At 40.9% G+C, this 24204-nt stretch overlaps 3 protein-coding genes and 1 pseudogene across 4 annotated transcripts; 2 read left to right on the forward strand and 2 right to left on the reverse strand.

The window, feature by feature from the left end:
• Positions 1 to 1390: 1390 nt before the first annotated feature.
• On the reverse strand, positions 1391 to 17183 carry LOC123992706 (isobutyryl-CoA dehydrogenase, mitochondrial-like). Its single transcript, XM_046294141.1, has 11 exons — positions 17025 to 17183; positions 7062 to 7162; positions 6636 to 6805; positions 4765 to 4874; positions 4542 to 4618; positions 4312 to 4449; positions 3977 to 4112; positions 3708 to 3805; positions 3468 to 3620; positions 2978 to 3080; positions 1391 to 2818 (listed from the first exon to the last, which is right to left on the reverse strand). Exons 1-11 carry the CDS (start codon positions 17134 to 17136, stop codon positions 2760 to 2762), a joined length of 1257 nt encoding a protein of 418 aa, XP_046150097.1. The 5' UTR covers positions 17137 to 17183; the 3' UTR covers positions 1391 to 2759.
• LOC123993803 lies at positions 8053 to 15882 on the forward strand (annotated as a pseudogene).
• On the forward strand, positions 16810 to 19412 carry thyn1 (thymocyte nuclear protein 1). 2 transcript variants are annotated; one of them, XM_046294144.1, is made up of 8 exons: positions 16835 to 16881; positions 17438 to 17491; positions 17665 to 17715; positions 17861 to 18069; positions 18433 to 18594; positions 18674 to 18769; positions 18916 to 19066; positions 19175 to 19412. In XM_046294144.1, the coding sequence occupies exons 3-8, from the start codon at positions 17667 to 17669 to the stop codon at positions 19219 to 19221; spliced, it is 714 nt and encodes a 237-aa protein (XP_046150100.1). In that variant the 5' UTR covers positions 16835 to 16881; positions 17438 to 17491; positions 17665 to 17666; the 3' UTR covers positions 19222 to 19412. The 2 variants fall into 2 exon arrangements, with proteins under 2 accessions (XP_046150099.1, XP_046150100.1); XM_046294143.1 differs by having other exon boundaries at positions 16810 to 17491.
• Positions 19413 to 19502: 90 nt separating this feature from the next.
• On the reverse strand, positions 19503 to 23118 carry LOC123992707 (vacuolar protein sorting-associated protein 26B-like). The gene is made up of 6 exons (XM_046294142.1): positions 22356 to 23118; positions 22012 to 22168; positions 21549 to 21713; positions 21176 to 21351; positions 20940 to 21082; positions 19503 to 20750 (listed from the first exon to the last, which is right to left on the reverse strand). The coding sequence occupies exons 1-6, from the start codon at positions 22576 to 22578 to the stop codon at positions 20613 to 20615; spliced, it is 1002 nt and encodes a 333-aa protein (XP_046150098.1). The 5' UTR covers positions 22579 to 23118; the 3' UTR covers positions 19503 to 20612.
• Between the last annotated feature and the right edge of the window lie 1086 nt (positions 23119 to 24204).

Raw genomic sequence — 24204 nt, forward strand, 5'->3', positions numbered from 1 at the left:
TACACACAAAACCCCAGATTTGAAATTTTGCAAATGTATATAATAAAAAAAAAACATAAATACCTTATAAGGCTTATATATAAGTACTCAAACCCTTTGCTATGAGACCCTAAATTGAGCTCAGGTTCCATCGATCATTCTTAAGATGTTTCTACAACATGATTACTTGTGGTAAATTCAATTGATTGGACATGATTTGGAAAGGCACACACCTGTCTTTATAAGGTCTCACAGTGCATGTCAGAGCAAAAACCAAGCCATGAGGTCGAAGGAATTGTCCTTCGAGCTCTGAGACAGGATTGTGTTGAGACAGATCTGAGGAAGGGTAGGTAAAAAAAAACATTTCTGTAGCATTGAAGGTCCCCATCATTCTTAAATGGAAGACGTTTGGAACCACCAAGACTTTTCCTAGAGCTGGCCGCCTGGCCAAACTGAGCAAGCAGGGGGAGAACAGCCTTGGTCAGGGAGGTGTCCAAGAACCCGATGGTCACCCTGACAAAGCTCCAGAGTTCCTCTGTGGAGATGGTTGTCCTTCTGGAAGGTTCTCCCATCTCTGCAGCACTCCACCAATCAGGCCTTTATGGTAGAGTGGCCAGACGGAAGCCACTCTTCAGTGAAAGGCACAACAGCCCACTTGGAGTTTGCCAAAAGGTACCTAAAGACTCTCAGACCATTAGAAAACAGGTTCTCTGATGAAACCAAAATTGAAATATTTGGCCTGAATGCCAAGCGTCACATATGGAGGAAACCTGGCACCATCCCTACGGTGTAGGATGGTCATTGCAGCATCATGATGTGGGGATGTTTTTCAGTGGCAGGGATTGGGAAACTAGTCAGGATCGAGGGATAGATGAACAGAGCAAAGTACATAGATCCTTGATGAAAACCTCCAGAGCGCTCAGGACCTCAGACTGAGGCGATTGTTCAGGTTTCAACAGGACAACGACGACCCTAAGCACACAGCCAAGACAATGCAGGAGTGGCTTCGGGACAAGTCTCTGAATGTCCTTGAGTGGCCCAACCAGACCCTGGACTTAAACCCAATCTAACATCTCTGGAGAGACCTGAAAATAGCTGTGCAGCGATGCTCCCCATCCAACCTGACAGAGCTTAAGAGGATCTGCATACAAGAATGGGAGAAACTGCCCAAATACAATTGTGCCAAGCTTGTAGCGTCATACCCGAGAAGACTCTAGACTATAATCGCTGCCAAAGGTGCTGAATTACTTGTAAATGGATTTTCTTTTTTTTTTCAATACATTTGCAAACATTTCTAAAAATCTGTTTTTGTTTTGTCATTATGGGGTATTGTATGTAGATTGATATGGGGGGGAACAATAATCTATTTTAGAATAAGGCTAACATAACAAAAATGTGGAAAAAGTCAAGGTATGAATGCTTTCCACTGTATTTGACAGGTTTGACTTATATACATTGTGTAAAATTGTTATGCCAGTTATTGATAAGGGAGGTGTTGTCTGGCGAGAACATGCTCAAGAATGCACATCACTTCCCGTAGATGGGTTAAACATTTAACGTCGCACACACGCAGATACCTGATATACAGTAAAGCACACTCCCTTAGTCCTCCTTGACAGTCTTCGCAGGCCAACTGTTCATGTTGAGTTGTTACAACTCCAGTAAAACCTCCCATACATGTTCTATCCAGGTATTTTAAACATTTCCAGTATTGAAATATACTTGCACACGTATCTAATAAGAACTTATATTACAGAATATTGTGGTTTTCACATTCATGTATACTGAGAATATAATCTCAATTAGGTAGTTGGAATGTATAATTCATTGATAATGCTAGGCTGTGTTCAATTTCTGGGCTTTAAATATTCTTCCCTTAACTCCAAAAGGCCCAGTGCAGTCATGTGATTTTCCTGTGTTCTGAGGTTGGAATAATACTGTGAAATTGATCATGGCCATTCAGTGTAAGAGATTTTTTTTTAGCATCGAAAAAGAATTTGCATCACAGGTACAAAGGTCCAATGCAGCCGTTTTAACATTTTAAACATGGTTTATCGTAATGTAGTACCACAGCTGAGAACATTGACATTTAAACTTATCTAGTGCTGTCAGTTTTATTGAGTGTAAATGACCAAATATTATAGTACACACACCATACATGAAACTTTAGTTATCCAACCCGCCACAGTTGTTTTAGGATTAAACTGGAATTATCATGAGAACCAAACTTGCTCCTGTTTCAAATGTTATCATAACTGAATACACATGAAAAGTCACGATATCAAACTAACCATCTGATACATCTGGGGCGGCAAGGGTAGCCTCGTGGTTAGAGCGTTGGACTAGTAACCGAAAGGTTGTAAGTTCAAATCCCCAAGCTGTCAAGGTAAAAATCTGTCGTTCTGCCCCTGAACAGGCAGTTAAACCTGTCATTGAAGGTAAAAAAATATATATAGATGCATTGTTTTTTTTATTGCAAGACAACCAAAAAGCTTCACCACAAAATACAGCATGGAGAAATATTACATTTCCAACGTGGTTCCACTTCCATACTGTATCTCCAATGAGTAACTTACTTAAATCACCTAACATTATTTAATTCCATGCTGTCAATAGGTCTTCCTGTCCTGTTTGCAATCTCAAACAAAACTGCTATAGTATTTTCCCCCTTTAAAAGACACTTGAGGGATCCAGTCACAGTCAAACGCCACATGATGGCTGCCACCACCATCCCTTCAAGACAGGAGAAAGTCCATTTTGGATGGCCCATGGCATTACATTTATCCAGACTCTGACAGTAAACTTCTGGCAATTATCATCCGCATCACTTCATTTGTTCCTGAAAGGAAGTATAAAAAGGGTAAACGTCAGTAATTTGTCAGTGCAACAATACCTAATTTTATAGATGTGTGCGTTACCATTCAAATACTGAACCACCTGTTACAAAGCAGAATTTCAGAAGGACAGCTTTGTCATGGTAAGCAAAGTGTATACATACCCTCTAGTATCTGGTGTACTCGAATGTCCCGGACAAACTGTTGAACAGCGTAGTCTTTGAGGTAACCGTATCCACCATGCATCTGGAGTGCCTGGTTACAGATCTGTTGATTGCAGAGATACCTGTGTGTGAGAGCTGTCCAGCTACATCTGATAGACATCATTAGCAGTGTGCAAAAGGAGACCACTTACTGTAAAACGTCCCTTAAATGTTGGGTCTCCAAGCATTGGTCTCTTAATGGCCGGGCATAGTTTCACATTTTAGCAAATAAACACTGGCCTATAATAAGCTCTGGTCCCCAAAAAGTATAATTAATCGTGTACTGTCTGCTGCAGTGGAATTTCACTGCATTTCAACCTTGCATGTCAAAACAAGTCTGCTGCAGTTTAAGCAAATACATGCCCAGGATAATAGCTATTGGAGGGTTTTACAGTAAATACTAAAATAAGTATTTTTATAAGAACCATTTTAAGAGATAATATTGACTCACGTTGAAGCACTCGTCAGTGACAAAGAGTTTGGCCATGGAGCAGAGGGACACAGCGTCAGACCTGCTCTCCTGCAGTGCCACGGCAGCCTCGCGTAGCAACAGACGTGATGCCACTAGCTTGGTTGCCATCTCTGCCAACTTAAACTGCAGGAACTACAGAAGGAACCCAGAATCAAATATCCTATTGGATTACTAAAGGTCTTTCCCAATTCAAAGCCGTAGACTTGATGGGATGCTTACCTGGTTGTTAGAGAGAGCCTCTCCAAACTGCTTGCGTACTAGCAGGTGATCTCTCGCCAGCTGTACACATGCATGGGCCGCCCCAAGAGAACAAGAGGCTGCAGGCAGATAAACCCAATGAAAGTTAATGTAGCTGACACCCTAGCATTGGTTGTGTTTTCAAAACCTGTGAATAAAATGGGTTAAGCAAAAACGACTTGAGAAAAATATATAGATGGCCATCAAATAACAAACCATTGAAACAAAAGGTAAATCTGGTGCCATCTCACCAATATTGATCCTGCCTCCGTTCAGGCCTCTCATAGCAATGTTGAAGCCCTGTCCCTCCTGACCCAGCCGATTGGTCACTGGGACGTGGCAGTCCTCTAAGATCACTGCTCTAGTTGGCTGAGAGTTCCATCCCACCTGGAGAGAGAGGAGGCCTCAGTTGGAAAATCACTGCATCCCTCAGGGACTCAACTATGGCCCCTGGTGGACATGGCTTCACTTAGTTAATGTCCTCATGTCTACAGACCATGTAAGTTTGTAGGTTCCTGCTTTACAGTTTAAGACAATGATTGTATTCAAAATTACCAATTTAAGACATCAATCAAATGCCAGCTACCTTCTTCTCCTTCTTGCCAAAGCTGAGTCCTGGAGTGTCTTTCTCCACCACCACACAGGAGATCCCCTTGGGACCTTTCCCTCCCGTCCGACACATTACTATGTACACGTCGGTGTCTCCTCCTCCACTGATGAAGGCCTGCAGTAGGACACAGAGTGAGACGGGAACTTCCACTTTATATCACAATTTATTCTATCAGCTATAGTATGGAGATGAATTAAAAACAGTACCTTGGAACCATTGAGGATATAATGGTCTCCTTCCAACTTTGCAGTAGTGAGTAACGAAGCAGCATCACTGCCACTGCCTGAAACGTGACATGAGATTCAATAAGACAAAAAGAAAATAAATTCAGATTCAGAAATAAAACTGCTTCATAACCACATTACACAGGTTCATGGTGTCAATGCATGACATACTACCATATACTAGAAAGATGAAGACAATACCAACCTGGTTCAGTGAGACAATAAGAGGCAAACTTGTCCATCGTACAAAGCTCAGGGCAGAACTTCTCCCTCTGCTCGGTGTTGCCGAAGGTGTCAATCATCCAGTTACACATGCTGCACAGAAATGAGCATCCATTAATGAACACCCCATACTCAAGTAAAATCGGCCTTTTTGGGCACCCATTGCATTCCACAAGGAAACTGCATGGCAGGGTGACCACCTGTTACACGAGTGCAGCAAGGAGCTATGGTAAGTTGCTAGCAAGTATTAAACTTATCTTATGAAAACAATCCATCTTCACAATCACTAGTTAACTACACATGGTTGATGATATTACTTGGTTAACTAGCTTGCCCTGCGTTGCATATAATCAATGCGGTGCCTGTTAATTTATCCTTGAATCACAGCCTACTTCGCCAAAACGGGGGATTTTGTTTTGTTTTTTTGTTTTAACCTTTATTTAACCAGACAAGTCAGTTAAGAACATTCTTATTTTCAATGACGGCCTGGGAACAGTGGGTTAACTGCATGTTCAGGGGCAGAATGACAGATTTGTACCTTGTCAGCTCGGGGGTTTGAACTCACAACCTTCCGGTTACTAGTCCAACGCTCTAACCACTAGGCTACGCTGCCGCCCCATGATTTAAGCGCATTCGCGAAAAAAAGCACAATCGTTGTACGAATGTACCTAACCATAAACATCAATGCCTTTCTTGAAATCAATACACAGAAGTATATTTTTTAAACCTGTATATTTAGTTAAAAGAAATTAATGTTAGCAGGCAATATTAGCGAGGGAAATTGTGTCACTTCACTTGCGTTCGATAAAATACGGAACGGTTCCGTATTTCACTGAAAGAATTAAACGCTTTGTTTTCGAAATGATAGTTTCCGGATTTGACCATATGTGATTTATATTATAATTAAGTCTATGATTTGATAGAGCAGTCTGACTGAGCGTTTGCTGGCAGCTCTTAGCAATGCTTGCTCACAGCGTTGTTCAAGCCTATCAACTCCTGAGATTAGGCTGGCAATACTAAAGTGGCTATTAGAATAATAATAAATAATAATATGCCATTTAGCAGACGCTTTTATCCAAAGCGACTTACAGTCATGTGTGCATACATCCAAAAGTCAAAGGTATATGAAATACTAATGGTATAGAGAGAAATAGTCCTATAATAACTACAACCTAAAACCTAACTGGGAATATTGAATAACTGGGAATACTGAACCACCAGCTTTCATACAGTGGGGCAAAAAAGTATTTAGTCAGCCACCAATTGTGCAAGTTCTCCCACTGAAAAAGATGAGACCTGTAATTTTCATCATAGGTACACTTCAACTAAAAAAATATCCAGAAAATCACATTGTAGGATTTTTAATGAATTTATTTGCAAATCAGGCCTCATCTTTTTAAGTGGGAGAACTTGCACAATTGGTGGCTGACTAAATACTTTTTTGCCCCACTGTATGTTCTCATGTTCTGAGCAAGGAACTTAAACAGTAGCTTTTTTACATGGCATATATTGCACTTTTACTTTCTTCTCCAACACTTTTTGCATTATTTAAACCAAATTGAGCATGGTATTATATTAAAATAAGTGATCATTCAGTATTGTTGTAATTGTCAATATAAAATATATATATATAAATAAATCAAATTATAAAAATAAAAATCAGCTGATTAATCGGTATCGGCTTTTGTTGGTCCTCCAATAATTGGTATCGGCGTTGAAAAATGATAATCCTATAATAACCAAAAATCCCCTATAGGCAATTGACTAGATATTAATTTAAGGCAGGGGTCGCTTGAGCAGACCCTGTAGAGAGGTTGAATGTTGTGGTGATTGCTGGCATTGGCCAGGCCTTACTTATGAATGCTGATGTAGGCTGTGGTGCTGACACAGCCTGTCGATAACGCCTCAAAGATGACAGAGGTGTCCAGGCGAGACAGGCCAGATCCCCCCACCTCCGGCTGTACATAGATCCCCCCAAACCCCAGCTGGGCAGCCTTTCGCATGGTCTCCACCGGGAAGATTTCCTGAACAATAAAAAAAATATATGCTTTTACGTTCAAACAAATGCCCTTACACAAAAAGGGGATGAGTGATTGCAGAGGAGGCTGGTGGGAAGAGCTGTAGGAAGTCAGGGTCATTGGAATGGCATTGATCACGTAGTTTCCATATGTTTGATACCGTTCCATTTCTTCCATTGATATGGATGGGTTGAAAGGGAGTCAGATTTTAAAGTGGCTCAAAAATCTAGCTAAACAAGCTGCACTGCACAGTAGTTAGTACCTTTTCATCCCACTCGGCCATGTGTGGAGACATTTCATGGGCTGCGAAGTCAAAGGCCATCTTCTGAAACTCCTTCTGTTCATCACTGAGGCCATGAGAAGCTGCAAGGAGGGAGTTAAGAATAGTGTCACGCATGGCACATACTGAATAAAGCCTAGTGGTATAATGACAATGATAATACTGTAGAGTCAGGTAAAAATGACCAGAATCCTTTTAAACATACTATTTCTCTTCATGTGAAAAAGTTCAAACAACCATAGAACATGACACGCCCTTTCTTTACATCCGTCCAACTCAACGTAGGTCAGGCCAGAACAGTGTTGCCATGTTCTGGCCAAATTGGGCTACTTTGAAAACGATGTCGCATGTGAAAATGTATTGTTAGAAGGTTGCAGGTTTTTGGGCTATTTCTAAGTTGCACTGCAGCCACCATGGTATTTATCTTTAAAATATATATACAGTACCAGTAAAAAGTTTGGACACACTTACTCATTCAAGGGTTTTTCTTTGTTTTTAATATTTTCTACCTTGTAGAATAATAGTGATGACAAAACTATGAAATAACACATACGGAATCATGTAGTAATCTAAAAGTGTTAAACAAATCAAAATATTTTTTATATTTGACACTCTTCAAAGTAACCACCCTTTGCCTTGATGACAGCTTTGCACAGTCTTGGCATTCTCTGAACCAGCTTCATGGAGGTAGTCACCTGGAATGCATTTCATTAGAGTTACCAGCCTCAGAAATTGCAGCCCAAATAAATGCTTCAGAGTTCAAGTAACAGACACATCTCAACATCAACTGTTCAGAGGAGACTGGGTGAATCACGCCTTCATGGTCGAATTGCTGCAAAGAAACCACTACTAAAGGACACCAATAAGAAGAGACTTGCTTGGGCCAAGAAACACAAGCAATGGACATTAGACAGATGGAAATCTGTCATTTGGTCTGACGAGTCCACATTTGAGATTTTTGATTCCAACCGGCATGTCTCCGTTCGCCTACTCTGCATGTGTGGTTACCACCGTGAAGCATGGAGGAGGTGGTGTGATGGTGCTTTGCTGGTGACACTGTCTGTGATATATTTAGCAATTGCCGATCAGTTGTTAGAACACATTAGATTGATGTTAATAGTAGTCTGATTAGGCTACAGGTGAAAATAAATTTAAAAAAATATACATTGGCTGTTGTTGACAAGCATGCATATATAAATACACACACACACACACACACACACACACACCTCAAAAAAATAAAGGGAACACTTAAACAACAATGTAACTCCAAGTCAAATCACACTTCTGTGAAATCAAACTGTCCACTTAGGAAGCAACACTGACAATAAATGTCACATGCTGTTGTGCAAATGGGATAGACAACAGGTGGAAATTATAGGCAATTAGCAAGACCGCCCCAATAAAGGAGTGGTTCTGCAGGTGATAACCACAGACCACTTCTCAGTTCCTATGCTTCCTGGCTGATGTTTTGGTCACTTTTGAATGCTGGCGGTGCTTTCACTCTAGTGGTAGCATGAGACGGAGTCTACAACCCACACAAGTGGCTCAGGTAGTGCAGCTCATCCAGGATGGCACAAACTAAGGAGATGATTGTGGACTTCAGGAAACAGCAGAGGGAACACCCCCCTATCCACATCGATGGAACAGTGGTGGAGAGGGTAGTAAGTTTTAAGTTCCTCGGCATACACATCACAGACAAACTGAATTGGTCCACTCACACAGACAGCATCGTGACGAAGGCGCAGCAGCGCCTCTTCAACCTCAGGAGGCTGAAGAAATTCTGCTTGTCACCAAAAGCACTCAAACTTCTACAGATGCACAATCGAGAGCATCCTGGCGGGCTGTATCACCGCCTGGTACGGCAACTGCTCCGCCTACAACCCTAAGGCTCTCCAGAGGGTAGTGAGGTCTGCACAACGCATCACCGGGGGCAAACTAACTGCCCTCCAGGACACCTACACCACCCGATGCTACAGGAAGGCCATAAAGATCATCAAGGACAACAACCACCTGAGCCACTGCCTGTTCACCCCGCTATCATCCAGAAGGCGAGGTCAGTACAGGTGCATTAAAGCTGGGACCGAGAGACTGAAAAACAGCTTCTATCTCAATGCCATCAGACTGTTAAACAGCCACCACTAACATTGAGTGGCTGCTGCCAACACACTGACACATCTCCAGCCACTTTAATAATGGGAATTGATGGAAAATGTAAAATATATCACTAGCCACTTTGAACAATGCTACCTAATATAATGTTACATACCCTACATTATTCATCTCATATGCATACGTATATACTGTACTCTATATCTACTGCATCCTTATGTAATACACTTTGTTTACATACTCATCTCATATGTATATACTGTACTCGATACCATCTACTGTATCTTGCCTATGCTGCTCTGTACCATCACTCATTCATATATCTTTATGTACATATTCTTTATCCCCTTACACTGTGTATAAGACAGTAGTTTTGGAATTGTTAGTTAGATTACTTGTTGGTTATCACTGCATTGTCGGAACTAGAAGCACAAGCATTTCGCTACACTCACATTAACATCTGCTAACCATGTGTATGTGACAAATCAAATTTGATTTGATTTCAATGCGAGCTGTGGCAAGAAGTTTTGCTGTGTCTGTCAGCGTAGTGTCCAGAGCATGGAGGCGCTACCAGGAGACAGGCCAGTACATCAGGAGACGTGGAAGAGGCCGTAGGAGGGCAACAACCCAGCAGCAGGACCGCTACCTCCGCCTTTGTGCAAGGAGGAGCAGGAGGAGCACTGCCCTGCAAAATGACCTCCAGCAGGCCACAAATGTGCATGCGTCTGCTCAAACGGTAAGAAACAGACTCCATGAGGGTGGTATGAGGGCCCGACGTCCACAGGTGGGGGTTGTGCTTACAGCCCAACACCGTGCAGGACGTTTGGCATTTGCCAGAGAACACCAAGATTGGCAAATTCTCCACTAGCGCCCTGTGCTCTTCACAGGTGAAAGCAGGTTCACACTGAGCACGTGACAGACATGACAGTCTGGAGACACCGTGGAGAACGTTCTGCTGCCTGCAACATCCTCCAGCACGACTGATTTGGCGGTGGGTCAGTCATGGTGTGGGGTGGCATTTCTTTGGGGGGGGCCGCACAGCCCTCCATGTGCTCGCCAGAGGTAGCCTGACTGCCATTAGGTACCGAGATGAGATCCTCAGACCCCTTGGGAGACCATATGCTGGTGCGGTTGGCCCTGGGTTCCTCCTAATGCAAGACAATGCTAGACGTCATGTGGCTGGAGTGTGTCAGCAGTTCCTGCAAGAGGAAGGTTATGATGCTATGGACTGGCCCGCCTGTTCCCCAGACCTGAATCCAATTGAGCACATGTCTCGCCCCATCCACCAGCGCCCCGTTGCACCACAGATTGTCCAGGAGTTGGCAGATGCTTTAGTCCAGGTCTGGGAGGAGATCCCTCAGGAGACCATCTGACACCTTATCAGGAGCATGCCCAGGGGTTGTAGGGAGGTCATACAGGCACGTAGAGGCCACACACACTACTGAGCCTCATTTTGACTTGATTTAAGAACATTACATCAAAGTTGGATCAGCCAGTAGTGTGGTTTTCCACTTTAATTATGAGTGTGACTCCAAATCCAGACCTCCATGGGTTGATACATTTGATTTCCATTGATCATTTTTGTGTGATTTTGTTGTCAGCACATTCAACTATGTGAAGAAAAAAGTATTTAATAAGAATATTTCATTCATTCAGATCTAGGATGTGTTATTTTAGTGTTCCCTTTATTTTTTTGAGCAATGTATATCAGACCATCTACCACAGGTATGACAAAAAAATACAATTATGGTAACCAGTTTGTAATAGCAATAACGCACCCCAGGGGTTTGTGGTATACGGCCAATATACCAAGGCTAACAAATGTATCCAAGCACTCCGTGTAGAGTCATGCTTAAGAACAGCCCATGGTATATTGGCCATATACCATTCCGCCTTGTGCCTTATCATAGCAGTCAAATTAGTTAAATTGACATCCATTGATAAAAAAATCTGGCGAGTTTAAGGGCAAATTATCTTTTTCAAATTGTCATGTCATACATAGCTCACAATTATTATTAGTGGTCGACCGATTAAATCGGAATGGCCGATTAATTAGGGACGATTTCAAGTTTATTATTTTTGGAAACCGATTTTGCCTGTTTTTTTTTACACCTTTATCTCATCTTTATTTAACTAGGCAAGTCAGTTAAGAACACATTCGTATTTTCAATGACGGCCTAGGAACGGTGGGTAACAGGGGCAGAACGACAGATTTTCACCTTGTCAGCTCGGTGGATCAAAACTTGCAACCTTACAATTATATACGTAGAATATACGTAGAATGTATGCACACATGTCTGTAAGTCGCTTTGGATAAAAGCGTCTGCTAAATGGCATATATATATATTTAATTAACTAGTCCAACGCAATAACGACCTGCCTCTTGTTGCACTCCACAAGGAGACTGCCTGTTATGCGAATGCAGTAAGCCAAGGTAAGTTGCTAGCTAGCATTAAACTTATCTTATAAAAAACAAATCAATCAATCATAATCAATAGTTAACTACAAATGGTTCATGATATTACTAGATATCTAGCATGTTCTGCGTTGCGTATAATCTGACTGAGCATTTAACCATCTAATTCTCTGACTGAGCGGTGGTATGCAGAAGCAGGCACGTAAACAGTCATTCAAACAGCACTTGCGTGCGTTTTGCCAGCAGCTCTTTGTTGTGCGTCAAGAATTGCGCTGTTTATGACTTCAAGCCTATCAACTCCCGAGATGAGGCTGGTGGAACCGAAGTGAAATGGCTGGCTAGATAGCGCGCTAATAGCATTTCAAACGTCATTCGCTCCTAGACTTGCAGTGGTTGTTTCCCTTGCTCTGCATGGGTAACGTTGCTTCGAGGGTGGCTGTTGTCGTTGGGTTCCTGGTTCGAGCCCAGGGAGGAGCGAGGAGAGGGACGGAAGCTATACTGTTACACTGGCAATACTAAAGTTCCTATAAGAACATCCAAGAGTCAAAGGTTAATGAAATACAAATGGTATAGAGGGAAATAGTCCTATAATTCCTATAATAACTACAACCTAAAACTTCTTACCTGGGAATATTGAAGACTAATGTTAAAAGGAACCACCAGCTTTCATATGTTCTCATGTTCTGAGCAAGGAACTTAAACATCAGCTTTCTTACATGGCACATATTGCACTTTACCTTTCTTCTCCAACACTTTGTTTTTGCATTATTTAAACCAAATTGGACAGGTTTCATTATTTATTTGAGGCTAAATTGATTTTATTGATGTATTATATTAAGTTAAAAGTGTTCATTCAGTATTGTTGTAATTGTCATTATTACAAAATTATTATATATATATATATATTTTTTTTTTTACATTTTTTTATTTTTTTATTTAGTTATTATTATTATATATTTTTTAATTATTACGATTTATTTATTTTTTAAATTATTAGTATTTATTTATTTAAAAAAAAATATTATTATTATTATAAATCGGCCGATTAATCGGTATCGGCTTTTTTGGTCCCCCAATAATCAGTATCGGCGTTGAAAAATCATAAATCGGTCGACCTCTAATTATTACCAATTTTGCTTCAAACGTAGTTATAAAAGTTACTACGATATTCCTTCTTAATTGGCTCGATAACATTATGGAAGAAGGTTTTATTGTATAAATATAGCAACTCCTCTCTTGCTGAATTTTTGTTTGTTTTTTAGCTGTAGATGGCAACCCTGGGACTGAAGGCCACCTCAAGACTGCTTCTCAAATTACTGCCTCGCCTGGTTCACCAACTATTTCTCAGAGAGTTCAGTGTGTCAAATCAGAGGGCCTGTTGTCCGGACCTATAGCAGTCTATGGGTGTGCCACAGGGTTCAATTCTCGGGCCGACTCTTTTCTCTATATACAACGGGGCAAAAAAGTATTTAGTCAGCCACCAATTGTGCAAGTTCTCCCACTTAAAAAGACGAGGCCTGTAATTTTAATGATAGGTACACTTCAACTATGACAAACAAAATGAGAAAATAAAATCCAGAAAAATCGACCAAATACTTATTTTCCACCATAATTTGCAAATAAATTCATTAAAAATCCTACAATGTGATTTTCTGGATTTTATTTTCTCATTTTGTTTGTCATAGTTGCAGTGTACCTATGATGAAAGTTACAGACCTCATCTTTTTAAGTGGGAGAACTTGCACAATTGGTGTCTGACTAAATACTTTTTTGCCCCACTGTATATCAATGATGTCGCTCGTTGCTGGTGATTCTCTGATCCACCTCTACCCAGACGACACCATTCTGTATACATCTGGCCCTTCTTTGGACACTGTGCTAACAAACCTCAAAACAAGCTTCAATGCCATACAAAACTCCTTCCGAGGCCTCCAACTGCTTTTAAATTCAAGTAAAACTAAGTGCATGCTCTTCAACCGATTGCTGCCCGCACCCTCCCACCTGACTAGCATCACTACTCTGGACGGTTCTGACTTAGAATATGTGTAAAACTACAAATACCTAGGTTTCTGGTTAGACTGTAAACTGTCCTTCCAGACTCATATCAAAACATCTCCAATCCTAAATTAAATCTAGAATCGGCTTCCTATTTCGCAACAAAGCCTCCTTCACTCATGCTGCCAAACATACCCTCGTAGAACTGACTATTCTACCGATCCTTGACTTCAGCGATGTCATTTACAAAATAGCCTCCAACACTACTCAGTAAACTGGATGTAGTCTATCACAGTGCCATCTGTTTTGTCACCAAAGCCCCATATACTACCCACCACTGTGACCTGTATGCTCACGTTGGCTGGCCCTCACTACGTATTTATCATTAAACCCACTGGCTCCAGGTCATCTATAAGTCTATGCTAGGTAAAGCCCCGCCTTATCTCAGCTCACTGGTCATCATAGCAACACCCACCCGTAGCACACGCTAAAGCAGGTATATTTCACTAGTCACCCCCAAAGCCAACATTTGCTTTGGCCGTCTTTCCTTCCAGTTCTCTGCTGCCAATGGCTAGAACTAATTTCAAAATTCAATGAAGCTGGAGACATATCTCCCTCTCTAAGCATCAGCTGTCAGAGCAGCTTACCGATCTCTTTTGCATCCCAGTATCTCTACTTGCACATCATCATCTGCACATTATCACTCCAGTATTGATACTAAATTCTAATTATTTTGTCTCCATGGCCTATTTATTGCTTTACCTCCCTACTCTTCTACATTGGCACACACTGTATACAGATTTTCCTATTGTGTTATTGACTGTACGTTTGTTTATGTGTAACTCTGTTGTTTTTGTTGCACTGCTTTGCTTTATCTTGGCCAGGTTGCAGTTGTAAATGGGAACTTGTTCTCAACTGGCCTACCTGGTTACATAAAGGTGAAATAAAAAAGGCAGGGGCATAGTACACACACCCCTGCCTCAGAGAGGTCGAACGGAGCCATGGCTGACCAATACAAATCAAGTGGCTGTCCTCAAGCAGGCCTGCCTGTACACCAGCATGCAATCTCAAAATTCATACGGTTAAAATACATCGACACAAAAACAATTTGAAAATCTTGTTTGACGAGGAGTTGCTACAGCAATGATTACTTTATGTCAGTTATGAACAGAAAACAGGGCCTTATCCCAGACACGTTTAAAGTGAAGAAATTAAAGAGTTGGCAATGAGAAGCAGTTTGGTGCTGCCAACAATGGAGAAGAGGGACCACTGGACCTGCAAGACCTTATAACATTATTCTCACGCAAACTCTTCAATGACGCCCTTCCACAAATTGTCCTAAAACACCAACTATACACAATAGTTGGACCCAAGTGGACATGTGTGACAGTATAACTTTAGACCGTCCAATCGCCCATACCCGGGGGCGAACCAGGGACCCTCTGCACACATCAACAACAGTCACCCACGAAGCATCGTTACCCATCGCTCCACAAAAGCCGCAGCCCTTACAGAGCAAGGGGAACTACTACTTCAAGGTCTCAGAGCAAGTGACTTCACTGATTGAAGCGCTATTTAGCACGCACCGCCGCTAACTAAGCTAGCCGTTTCACATCCGTTACACATGCAGCTGAGTGACTTGAGGGAACAGGGGAGGTGTTGATGTTCCAGCTGGGCTTTGATGCTGAGGTCTTTGGGTTGGTGTTCGCTGCAGACTACAAGGCTAAAGTCCTGGCCAGAGAGTAGGGGAGTTGGACTCTGGGCACAGTAGAGAAGATCCTGGTGAAAGTGCTGCCCTTCTGCAACAATATGAGCTTCAACAAATACAAAATACTCAAGGAGTTTCTCTTCACAGGCTCAGAGAACGCAACTGGTGAAGTCATGGGTTCTGACAGGGATGCTGGCAGCTCTATCCCCAACTGTCAGATTCACCAAGTACCTACTACAGGGTCGTAAAGTTGTGCTGGGCATGGTTAAGACGTCCAAATATAACTTAGTCTTAAGGCTGGAGGAGAGACAGACCAACTCACAGATTCAATTCCAGATCAAGTACCACATCCATGACATCATTGGTGCAGAGCTAGTAGAATGTATACCCACAACTTCAGGAACATTGTTAAGGTGTGTGGACTAATGAACTCAACTGACTGAATGGATATTAGGACCTGTTTTCATGGAAGAAACCCTCAGAGCAACTGAACATTCATTTGGTGTATTGCCTTGTTTTTGTGGAAGTTTTTTTTGCCAATTGTACAAAGTGAAAACTTGTAGATCGATGAAATGCCAATGGTGTAAAATAAAATATTTTCAGGTTTCATTAAATAAATATATTTTTTTTAAATACTGTATCAACACGACTACTTTGGCTTCAAAATAAGGTTTGAGTACAACTTGACCACCAGAGGTTACATTGCTACTTAGGTAGTACAACGTTAGCTGTTACTGTCTGTCGTTAATAACTGGTCAATATGACTAGCTAGTACTTAAGTAGGAATACATTGCTGGTCCGTACAATTGACCTTACTTTAGCGCCTAAAAAACGTAATACTTCCAGATCAACTGTAATGTCAATACCATTGTAAAGCACACGTTCTCCCCTTTCCAACAAAATAAGTGACATGACCTAAACACTGCCCATTTCTGCATGATTCAAGCAGGCAATGAGCCCCGTCGGATCTTTTTTTAAGGGGCGGGTGGGGAAGCGAAACAAATGCGTGATCGTAAGAAGGAGAGATGTTGTGTGGGAAAATTGCTTTTTTCACCAGATCTGTCCAACTTATCACCTTATCGCCTCTAAAATGTAAATAAAACACTATAAAAAGTTCATATCATGTGTGATTACATACCTATTTGAAGGTTTGTGTCGAATTTGAATCGGGTTTTTAGGACGGTGCTAAAGTGATCCTCAGAAGTAAACAGTTTTTTTGAGTCTTGATGCTTAGAGTGACAACGCAAAATATGACTAGGTATCCCCCCTTACCCCCGTCACTGTCCATTTCTTGTTTTTAAACGATGAGAGAAGTGCTACACCAGGTGGAGAGAGATTGTAAAACAGAAATAGTTGCTTTATGCGTGATGTACGTTATGGCATGACACGTCACGATGTAACGGAGGGTCCGTTTTCAACTTTTCTCCAATACTATAGAGCCATTACCATGTCGATCAACGCATGAATATAAACGTAGTTCACACCCCAGATTTTGAAGTCAACACAGTTCCATTAGTTTTCTTTGTAGCCTCGTTTGAATGTCGCGGTTGCGCACATTTGTACGGAATGGGGTGAGTTTACGTTACAGTACTCAGCTAACGTTAGCTAGTTTAGATAGCTATTCAGCTCATCCCAACTAAGCTAATGCGTCAGATGGTTAGTAGTGCAAGTCTGGAATTACTCTACCAACGATTTGGAAACCAAAAATGCTTACGGTCAATACACGAAGCGATTCCTCGTCTCTGTGTGCTGTTAAATATTAACCGCCGACTTCTGCCGATGCATGAACTCAGTCTGACAACTCTCGATAACGTCCCCATGGCCATGTTGGTTATTGGTTATATCACGCTGCTGCTGTAGGGAAATGTAGTTCCATTACGCAAGATACGTGTAGTTGTTATATTGGGTTGCTTGCTTAGTTTTCTTCTATACTTTTTCAGGAAAGGGCACATTTTTCTCGTTATTTAATTAAAATATAACTTAAGGTCGATTGTTTGCCTAAACCAGATACATTAAGGGGGCATAAACAGATAAACAAACTAAAACTAAAATAGTTTCTACTGCATATGCCTTTGACGTAAGCCACCAGCGCGGGAGTTCTTCGTCATTCAGTCCTTCTTTTTGCAGTGTTCTGAGTTTTATGGTTCCGACCACTTCGATTTGCATCGTTATAACGTACCAGTAAGTAACAATGCAACCCTTCGCATAATTAACTGATTTAATGAAACAAGTTATTTTTTTAAAATTGTAAATCAAATGTCACCTACTGTCACGCACCAATGGTTAGATATCATTGGAATGGGACTTGAAGATTCTAGTTCTTCCAAACCAACCACTATTGCTTCATCTCTCAGGCATGGCACCTAAAATGAGAACCCGTGGAACCACAAGAACACTACAATCCAGTAAGTAAAAGCGTTCACATTTCTGTGCACTGAATGACATGCCATTGCAATGTTTTTCAACATCCCTGACACTGTTTCACACTCACTTTACTACCACAATGATTTGATTTTAGAATGGCTATTAATAAGTGCATGTATTACCCAGGCAACGATGAAGAGACAAAAACTAATGCCCACAGTGAGGACTCCCCATTGGAGGTTGGTCAGGCAGTCAGGGGGAAGAGGAAAGGTTCTGGAAAGACTGGAAAACAGGAGAGTTCAAAGGCAAAAAAATCCCCTGTACAACCACAGTATTGTCACTGGCTGATGAAGTCAGAGCCAGAGAGCCGCTTGGAAAATGGCATAGATGTCAAGGTATTCTATTCTGCTTAATAATAGGATGGTGTCATCTGTGCCAAGACCTGTTGTTGCTCAATAGTGATGTCTTGTTCAGGAGAAATTATATCTAGGCTATTCCATGTCACAATTGTTACCAACTCAGAGGCTTTGTGGTTAATGTGTCCAACCTTAGATTGGAAAGTTGGGGGTTCAAAAAATGGGACCCGAGGCATCTGTTTAACTTTCAGCATAAATGGAATGGATTGGGAGTAATTCCCTGTGACAGACTAGCATCCTATTCTGGGTGTATACTTATACATCAAGCTGCCTAACGATATACAGAAACAAGAGATGGGCTCCTGTCCTATGGGTCCTTATGGCTTACTTACTATGTCACAGTTTGGGATCGAGGATCTGAAGACTCTTCCCAACCAAACTGGGTGTTGGGATGGTGTTCGGAACTATCAAGCCCGTAACTTCATGCGAGACATGAAAGAGGGGCAGCATGCATTCTTCTACCACAGCAACTGCAAGGAGCCTGGAATAGCTGGAGTTATGAAGGTGAGCCTGTTTTTATTTCTGTTGGTAATATACACTGTGTTTCAGGTATGGTGCCTCTCACCTGCTTTCTCTTTTCCAGATTGTAAAGGAGTCCTATGTGGACCACACTCAGTTTGACAAGAAAGATGTCCATTACGACGCCTCCAGCAAGGCAGACAACCCCAAATGGAGTATGGTATGAATGGTTTCATGTTCACATTTGTTTGTGTTCCAAATGGCTTGAGATCAAGATACATCACTGGTAAGGATACAGGCTTTTTATCGCAATCCAATTTAAACTGTACTAGTGCTCTGCTGGCTTGTTTCATGTTTGACTGCCAGGTTGATGTCCAGTTTGAGAGGATGTTGAAGCGCTTCATTCCTCTGTCTGAGTTGAAGAAGATCCACCTGCAGCACAAGGCCAAAGGCGGGTCCCTGAATGGCATGGCTCTCTTCACCAGGGCCAGGCTGTCTGTCCAGCCCCTCACCAGTGGTACGTGGAGATCAGTGACACTGGGTAATATGGTTGTCAAATTGCCACATCATGGTTTACAAAGCGTTTGTGTACGTAAAATCATACCTTTTTAATTTTTTCACTCAGAGGAATTTGAATTTGTCCTGAGTTTGGAGGACAATGACCCACTGTGAAGATTTTGACAAGATGACCTGGAGAGAAGTTTTCCTGTCTTGTGTATGATGATGCTGCTGATAATGTTTACTGTAGGTGAGATCTATTGAACCATTATGCTTGTATTAAATGAAAATTGTCTCAAGGTTTCTGTTTGTCAAGAGACAGCCTGGAGTTTATTTCTAATATTAAAGAGGTATTATTGACAGTTCATGTGTTTGCCTTCACTGTCTAAAGGGGATCATTTCAGTCTAAACATGCAGAATTTTCATTTCCAAGAGTAAAGGCAATCAACCATTCCATCAGTCAAATATTTATCAGGTGCACACATGAACTTATTTATATACCAAAACGTGTCTGTGGATAACAAGGCATTTGGCAAATGAATTTCAGTTTTGGGGAAAGGGGCTATTGATTAGCAATTTGCAGAGCACAAAAAATACAGGAAAACCTCAGGCTAAAAGATGTGTTAAACATATTGAGGCAACAAAATTTCATTTGCTAGATTGATACACTTAGGCACAACATTTCAAGTCTCTAACATGGAAGATACAGAAGACTCCTTACTATCAGACCTCAAATACAAGCACTTAAAATCCCTGCCTAACACTATTGGAATGCTTAGGTAAAGCATGTGAATGTAATAGTCACATTGTGGCACCGTCTGAATGCTATTCACTGTATGACGGTTAACGGCATAAGAGGGTGAGAGATTCAATGGCTCTTATTTGAAGGATTTACAAATTAATGGGTAAGTAATCATTTATCAAGCCCTCTCACTCAACAAAGAAATTAGACAACCCTTACAATGCAATAGAAACCTTCCAATGATCTCACTGTGCAATCATTACACAAGGACTGAGCATGTGTATGTGGAGGAGCAATGGATACATATAATCAGTGCAAAGTTAAAATTTCAGATTTCATTATGACAGACCACATCAAAATGTCAGGAATACATTTGACTGGGTATGGAATGTTTTAAATGCATCGCTGTTAGTCAGGTCTTCAACTCCCTATGACAATAGGTTTGTATACGGAGTTAGAATCCATTCATATATCAAGCTAAAGCTAGAAATATACTTTGACGAAGAAAGTTGATCATTTGAAGAAGACAGAGTATAATATTACATTTTAGGGTATCACGCACAGGGGGAGATCTAAACAAGTGGCCGGCTTTGCTTTCACTGGATATGTGTGTTGAGGGAGTTGACCTGCAGCGGAATTTTAGGCCCCTGTAATGCCTCATGCAGGCTTCTTTTTCATTGTTCAGGTGTTTACCTACAGTCTTCCCTTAATCCTTCCTTTATCCCTTTATTCAGCAGCCCTAATAAATAGGGCTACTTTATCAGTGATCATGTGAGCTGACAGGTGCCCCCCACTACTTTTCCTTCTGTGAGGAGAATGAGCTTTAGCCGCTGTCCTCCCTCGCCGCCTTCTCCAGAGCGCTCTCTGAACTGGCTGAGCCCTCGAACCGCTGGGCTCCGATGGTGGCCTGGCTCGACATGCTCTTCCTCACCACATCCCCTTTCCTCCACAGTGTGATTTCCTGGAGAAGGAAGTGGTCTTGAGCTCATTGTCTTAATCATTAAATAATTTCCATAGGGAAACATTTAATGCTAGATAGGAATGCAATATATAAAAAGTGCAGCACAGTGGATACACCATGTTGAACCTGACGCCTGATAAATTCCCTCTAACTGCTAACAGTTACCCATCAGAAGCCCCTGTTCCATACCTGCTGTTTGAAGTAGCGTCTCTCCTCCTCATCAATCAGCACCAAGTTAAGGTAGTAACGCACAGAGAACTTCTTATTAATGTCTCGCATGGTGGGAGTCATCTCATAGCCAGCCAGAAACAACCGGATTGGAATTGACTCTCCTTAAACATAATAAAAACACTCAGTCAGACCTGATGGGTAGTTGAGCATTGCCATTTTCAAAAGCATACAATCCACTTCACTATATCCTTCACCTCGGACAGGAGCCCCATCCATGATCTCATATTTGGCGATGGTGTCATTTTCATGGTATACACTAGGACCGGTGCCAGTTGTCTCCCGTTTGATGATGTCAATCTCCATGTGCTTTATCTTAATCCGCACCAGCAGGAAGTAGATCTTACCCACAATTACGTCTTTCAGGTGGTACCTGTAGAGGACAGGAGAGATCGTCACAGGGCTGCTATAACACAAAAAGACAATACATAGTCAAAGGAAAGGTTCTAAACTACAATGGTTTCTGCATGTTCCTGTGACCAGAGGGGGGCATTTTGTTACTTTGTAAATTTAGTTTTTTAAAATTAGGTGACTAAGGATGTAATTTTTAAAAATCTATTTCACCCTTACTTAGATTTGTTGTACTCAAACTCAATGTGGAGACAGTCTTCAATCCCAACTTCCATTTTTATTGATGAGTTGAGCTCTGGGTAAGTGCTGAGTGTGTGCACCACGATATCCATCTCTTTACTGATGTCATTCAGTCTCCTGCTCACCGTAGCACGCAGAAAATACCTGCAAGTACAGCCGACAGACACTGAGCAAATCTGCTGTAATCTCAGATGTTATCCAACAACATATCCTCATTGCATCCCGAGGCTATAAAATAAGATAGTCATTATCATAACCAGTAATTATGATTTGTGTGTGTAATGCAATACATTTGAGCATGTGAAGCACACAAACATTACTCTTGATGAGGAAGTAGTGCTAGGCACATGACTGACAGGTCAAAGGTGAACTTGGGTTAAAGAGTGAGCCATAAAGTAATAGTTATTTTGGCAGAGAATGTTCAGGCTGCATGTTTCCTTACCGCAGCTTCACATTCTGGCCTGTGTAGGTCTCATAGGGCTTCTCAACATGGGTGAACTCAAAATCGAAGGTCTGTGACTGAGTAAGCTCGCCAGGCCTTGCCAGATCTTTCACCAGGGAGACAAACTCATGATGGTTTCCTCTGTCGTAGTACAGCTCTGTGAAGAAAGGACAGGTATACACATCGCAATAGAATCACTCCCTCATAGAAGAATGCATCAAGGCGTATTGGCACATATGACACTACTGCTGTTGATCAAAAAGTCCAACAGAAAAGGGGCCATTGCATTTATTATGATTCATTTGGAATAGATATCTCGACATTAAACTAGGATTAATACTCACCAATCTGGCCTACAAATTCGATTTTGATCCCTTGATGTTCCAGTCTTTTCCCAGGGTTCTTCAGTGTAACGTTGATCTTTCCAGACACAGTCTCCCCGTCATAAAATAGGAAATATTTGTCCTTCTTCCCATCTTCAGTCTTATGTTCAGCCTTCTTTCTCGTCTCAGCATCAGTCAGAACTACATCAATTTCTGCACTTTGGCCAAAACTGAAGAAACTCATGCTTGTGTTCTTTTGTGTGCCGTTTTATGAACAAGGTTAAGATTTATCGGATCTGAACATGAACAGATCTTTAAAGACCAATGTAGGTGACACTTTCAGTGCCCTATTTCTTACAAAAGTAAATTCAGTAGTTCATTCGAAATGACGGAAAGTGCAAAAAAAACAACTTGTTTGTTACCAGAAATGATCACAGAAGGTAGTATTTCCGAGAGGTCTCGAAAAATATGCAAATGTAAGCGTTATTTTACCTTTATATCTCTTCTCAAATTCAATTCAATTACACATACAGCACCATATCTTCGTATCCCTATAGATTAAATAAATAGCCTAAATACTACAAAGCATGGTGATATCTGCAAACACTGAAGAATGTTGCGTTTCCCTCGAACTCAAGATGTATCCGTCATTCATCGAAACCGATTAACAATGTGGTGAGTCTTGATTGTTTCCTTCAGAATGTTATTCGCACTGAATTGTTAAATTGTATCTTTCCTGAAATAGCATAATGTTGCAAGCGATCATTTCCTATGTTTTTGCACTTCCGGGGTTGTCTGGTTGACGGCATTATTTTTCAAAATAGAGGTTCAACTCTTCTGTAGTCAATTGCAAATAAAAAGTCCCAACAATACAGTAAATACAGTTACTTATGTTATGTCTTTATTGACAAAATGAAGTAAGCATATAACAGTATCCATTTCTTGCACTACAACGAATGAACAATTAACATTTTACAACAGTTCCTGAGTAGTGTTATTTTATAAACAAAGAATACCAATGAAAAAATAACTATATCAATAATGTTTCAAAAAGTCATTTTTAACAATTTCAATTTGAAACATTGTTTAATACTTATGATGTATTGTTACTGATAAAAATGTATGTGTAGACATTTTTTTTCTAACAAAGTTGTATTGCCTGTACATCCATTAATATTGTATATTGTGTCCATAAACAAAATACAGTTAATTGTGAGTCACAACTGGACAATATGTCCAATATTCATAATGTAGGTCATTAGTAAGCACAGAAGGTCACTTATAAACAGAAACAGCACTCTGAAAAAAATAATAATTACTTGATATACTAATAATAATACATCGTACATTGCAGTATTATACTGGGATTATACTGTATAACTGTAATATGTTTCTTTGTTATTCTGAACGCAGAGAATAAAGTTAGTTGGCTTTATTAAGCACAACCGACTGTTTCATTGTGCCCGTTGACTCTGCATGTAACAGATTATCAGCTTTTTATACATGCCCCACTCACTGACTGTATGTTCACTACCGTTCAAAAGTTTGGGGTCACTTGGAAATGTCCTTGTTTTTGAAAGAAAAGCAAAAATAATTGTCCATTAAAATAACATCAAATTGATCAGAAATACAGTGTAGACATTGTTAATGTTATAAATGACTATTGTAGCTGGAAATGGCAGGTTTGTTTATGTAATATCTACATAGTCATACAGAGGCCCATTATCAGCAACCATCACTCCTGTGTTCCAATGGCACGTTGTGTTAGCTAATCCATCATTTTAAAAGGCTAATTGATCATTAGAAAATAGCAAAATGGTTATGTTAGCACAGTTGAAAACTGTTGTTCTGATTAAAGCAATAAAACTGG

This window comes from Oncorhynchus gorbuscha, linkage group LG13 (assembly GCF_021184085.1).
Source record: "Oncorhynchus gorbuscha isolate QuinsamMale2020 ecotype Even-year linkage group LG13, OgorEven_v1.0, whole genome shotgun sequence".
Lineage (NCBI taxonomy): Eukaryota > Metazoa > Chordata > Actinopteri > Salmoniformes > Salmonidae > Oncorhynchus > Oncorhynchus gorbuscha.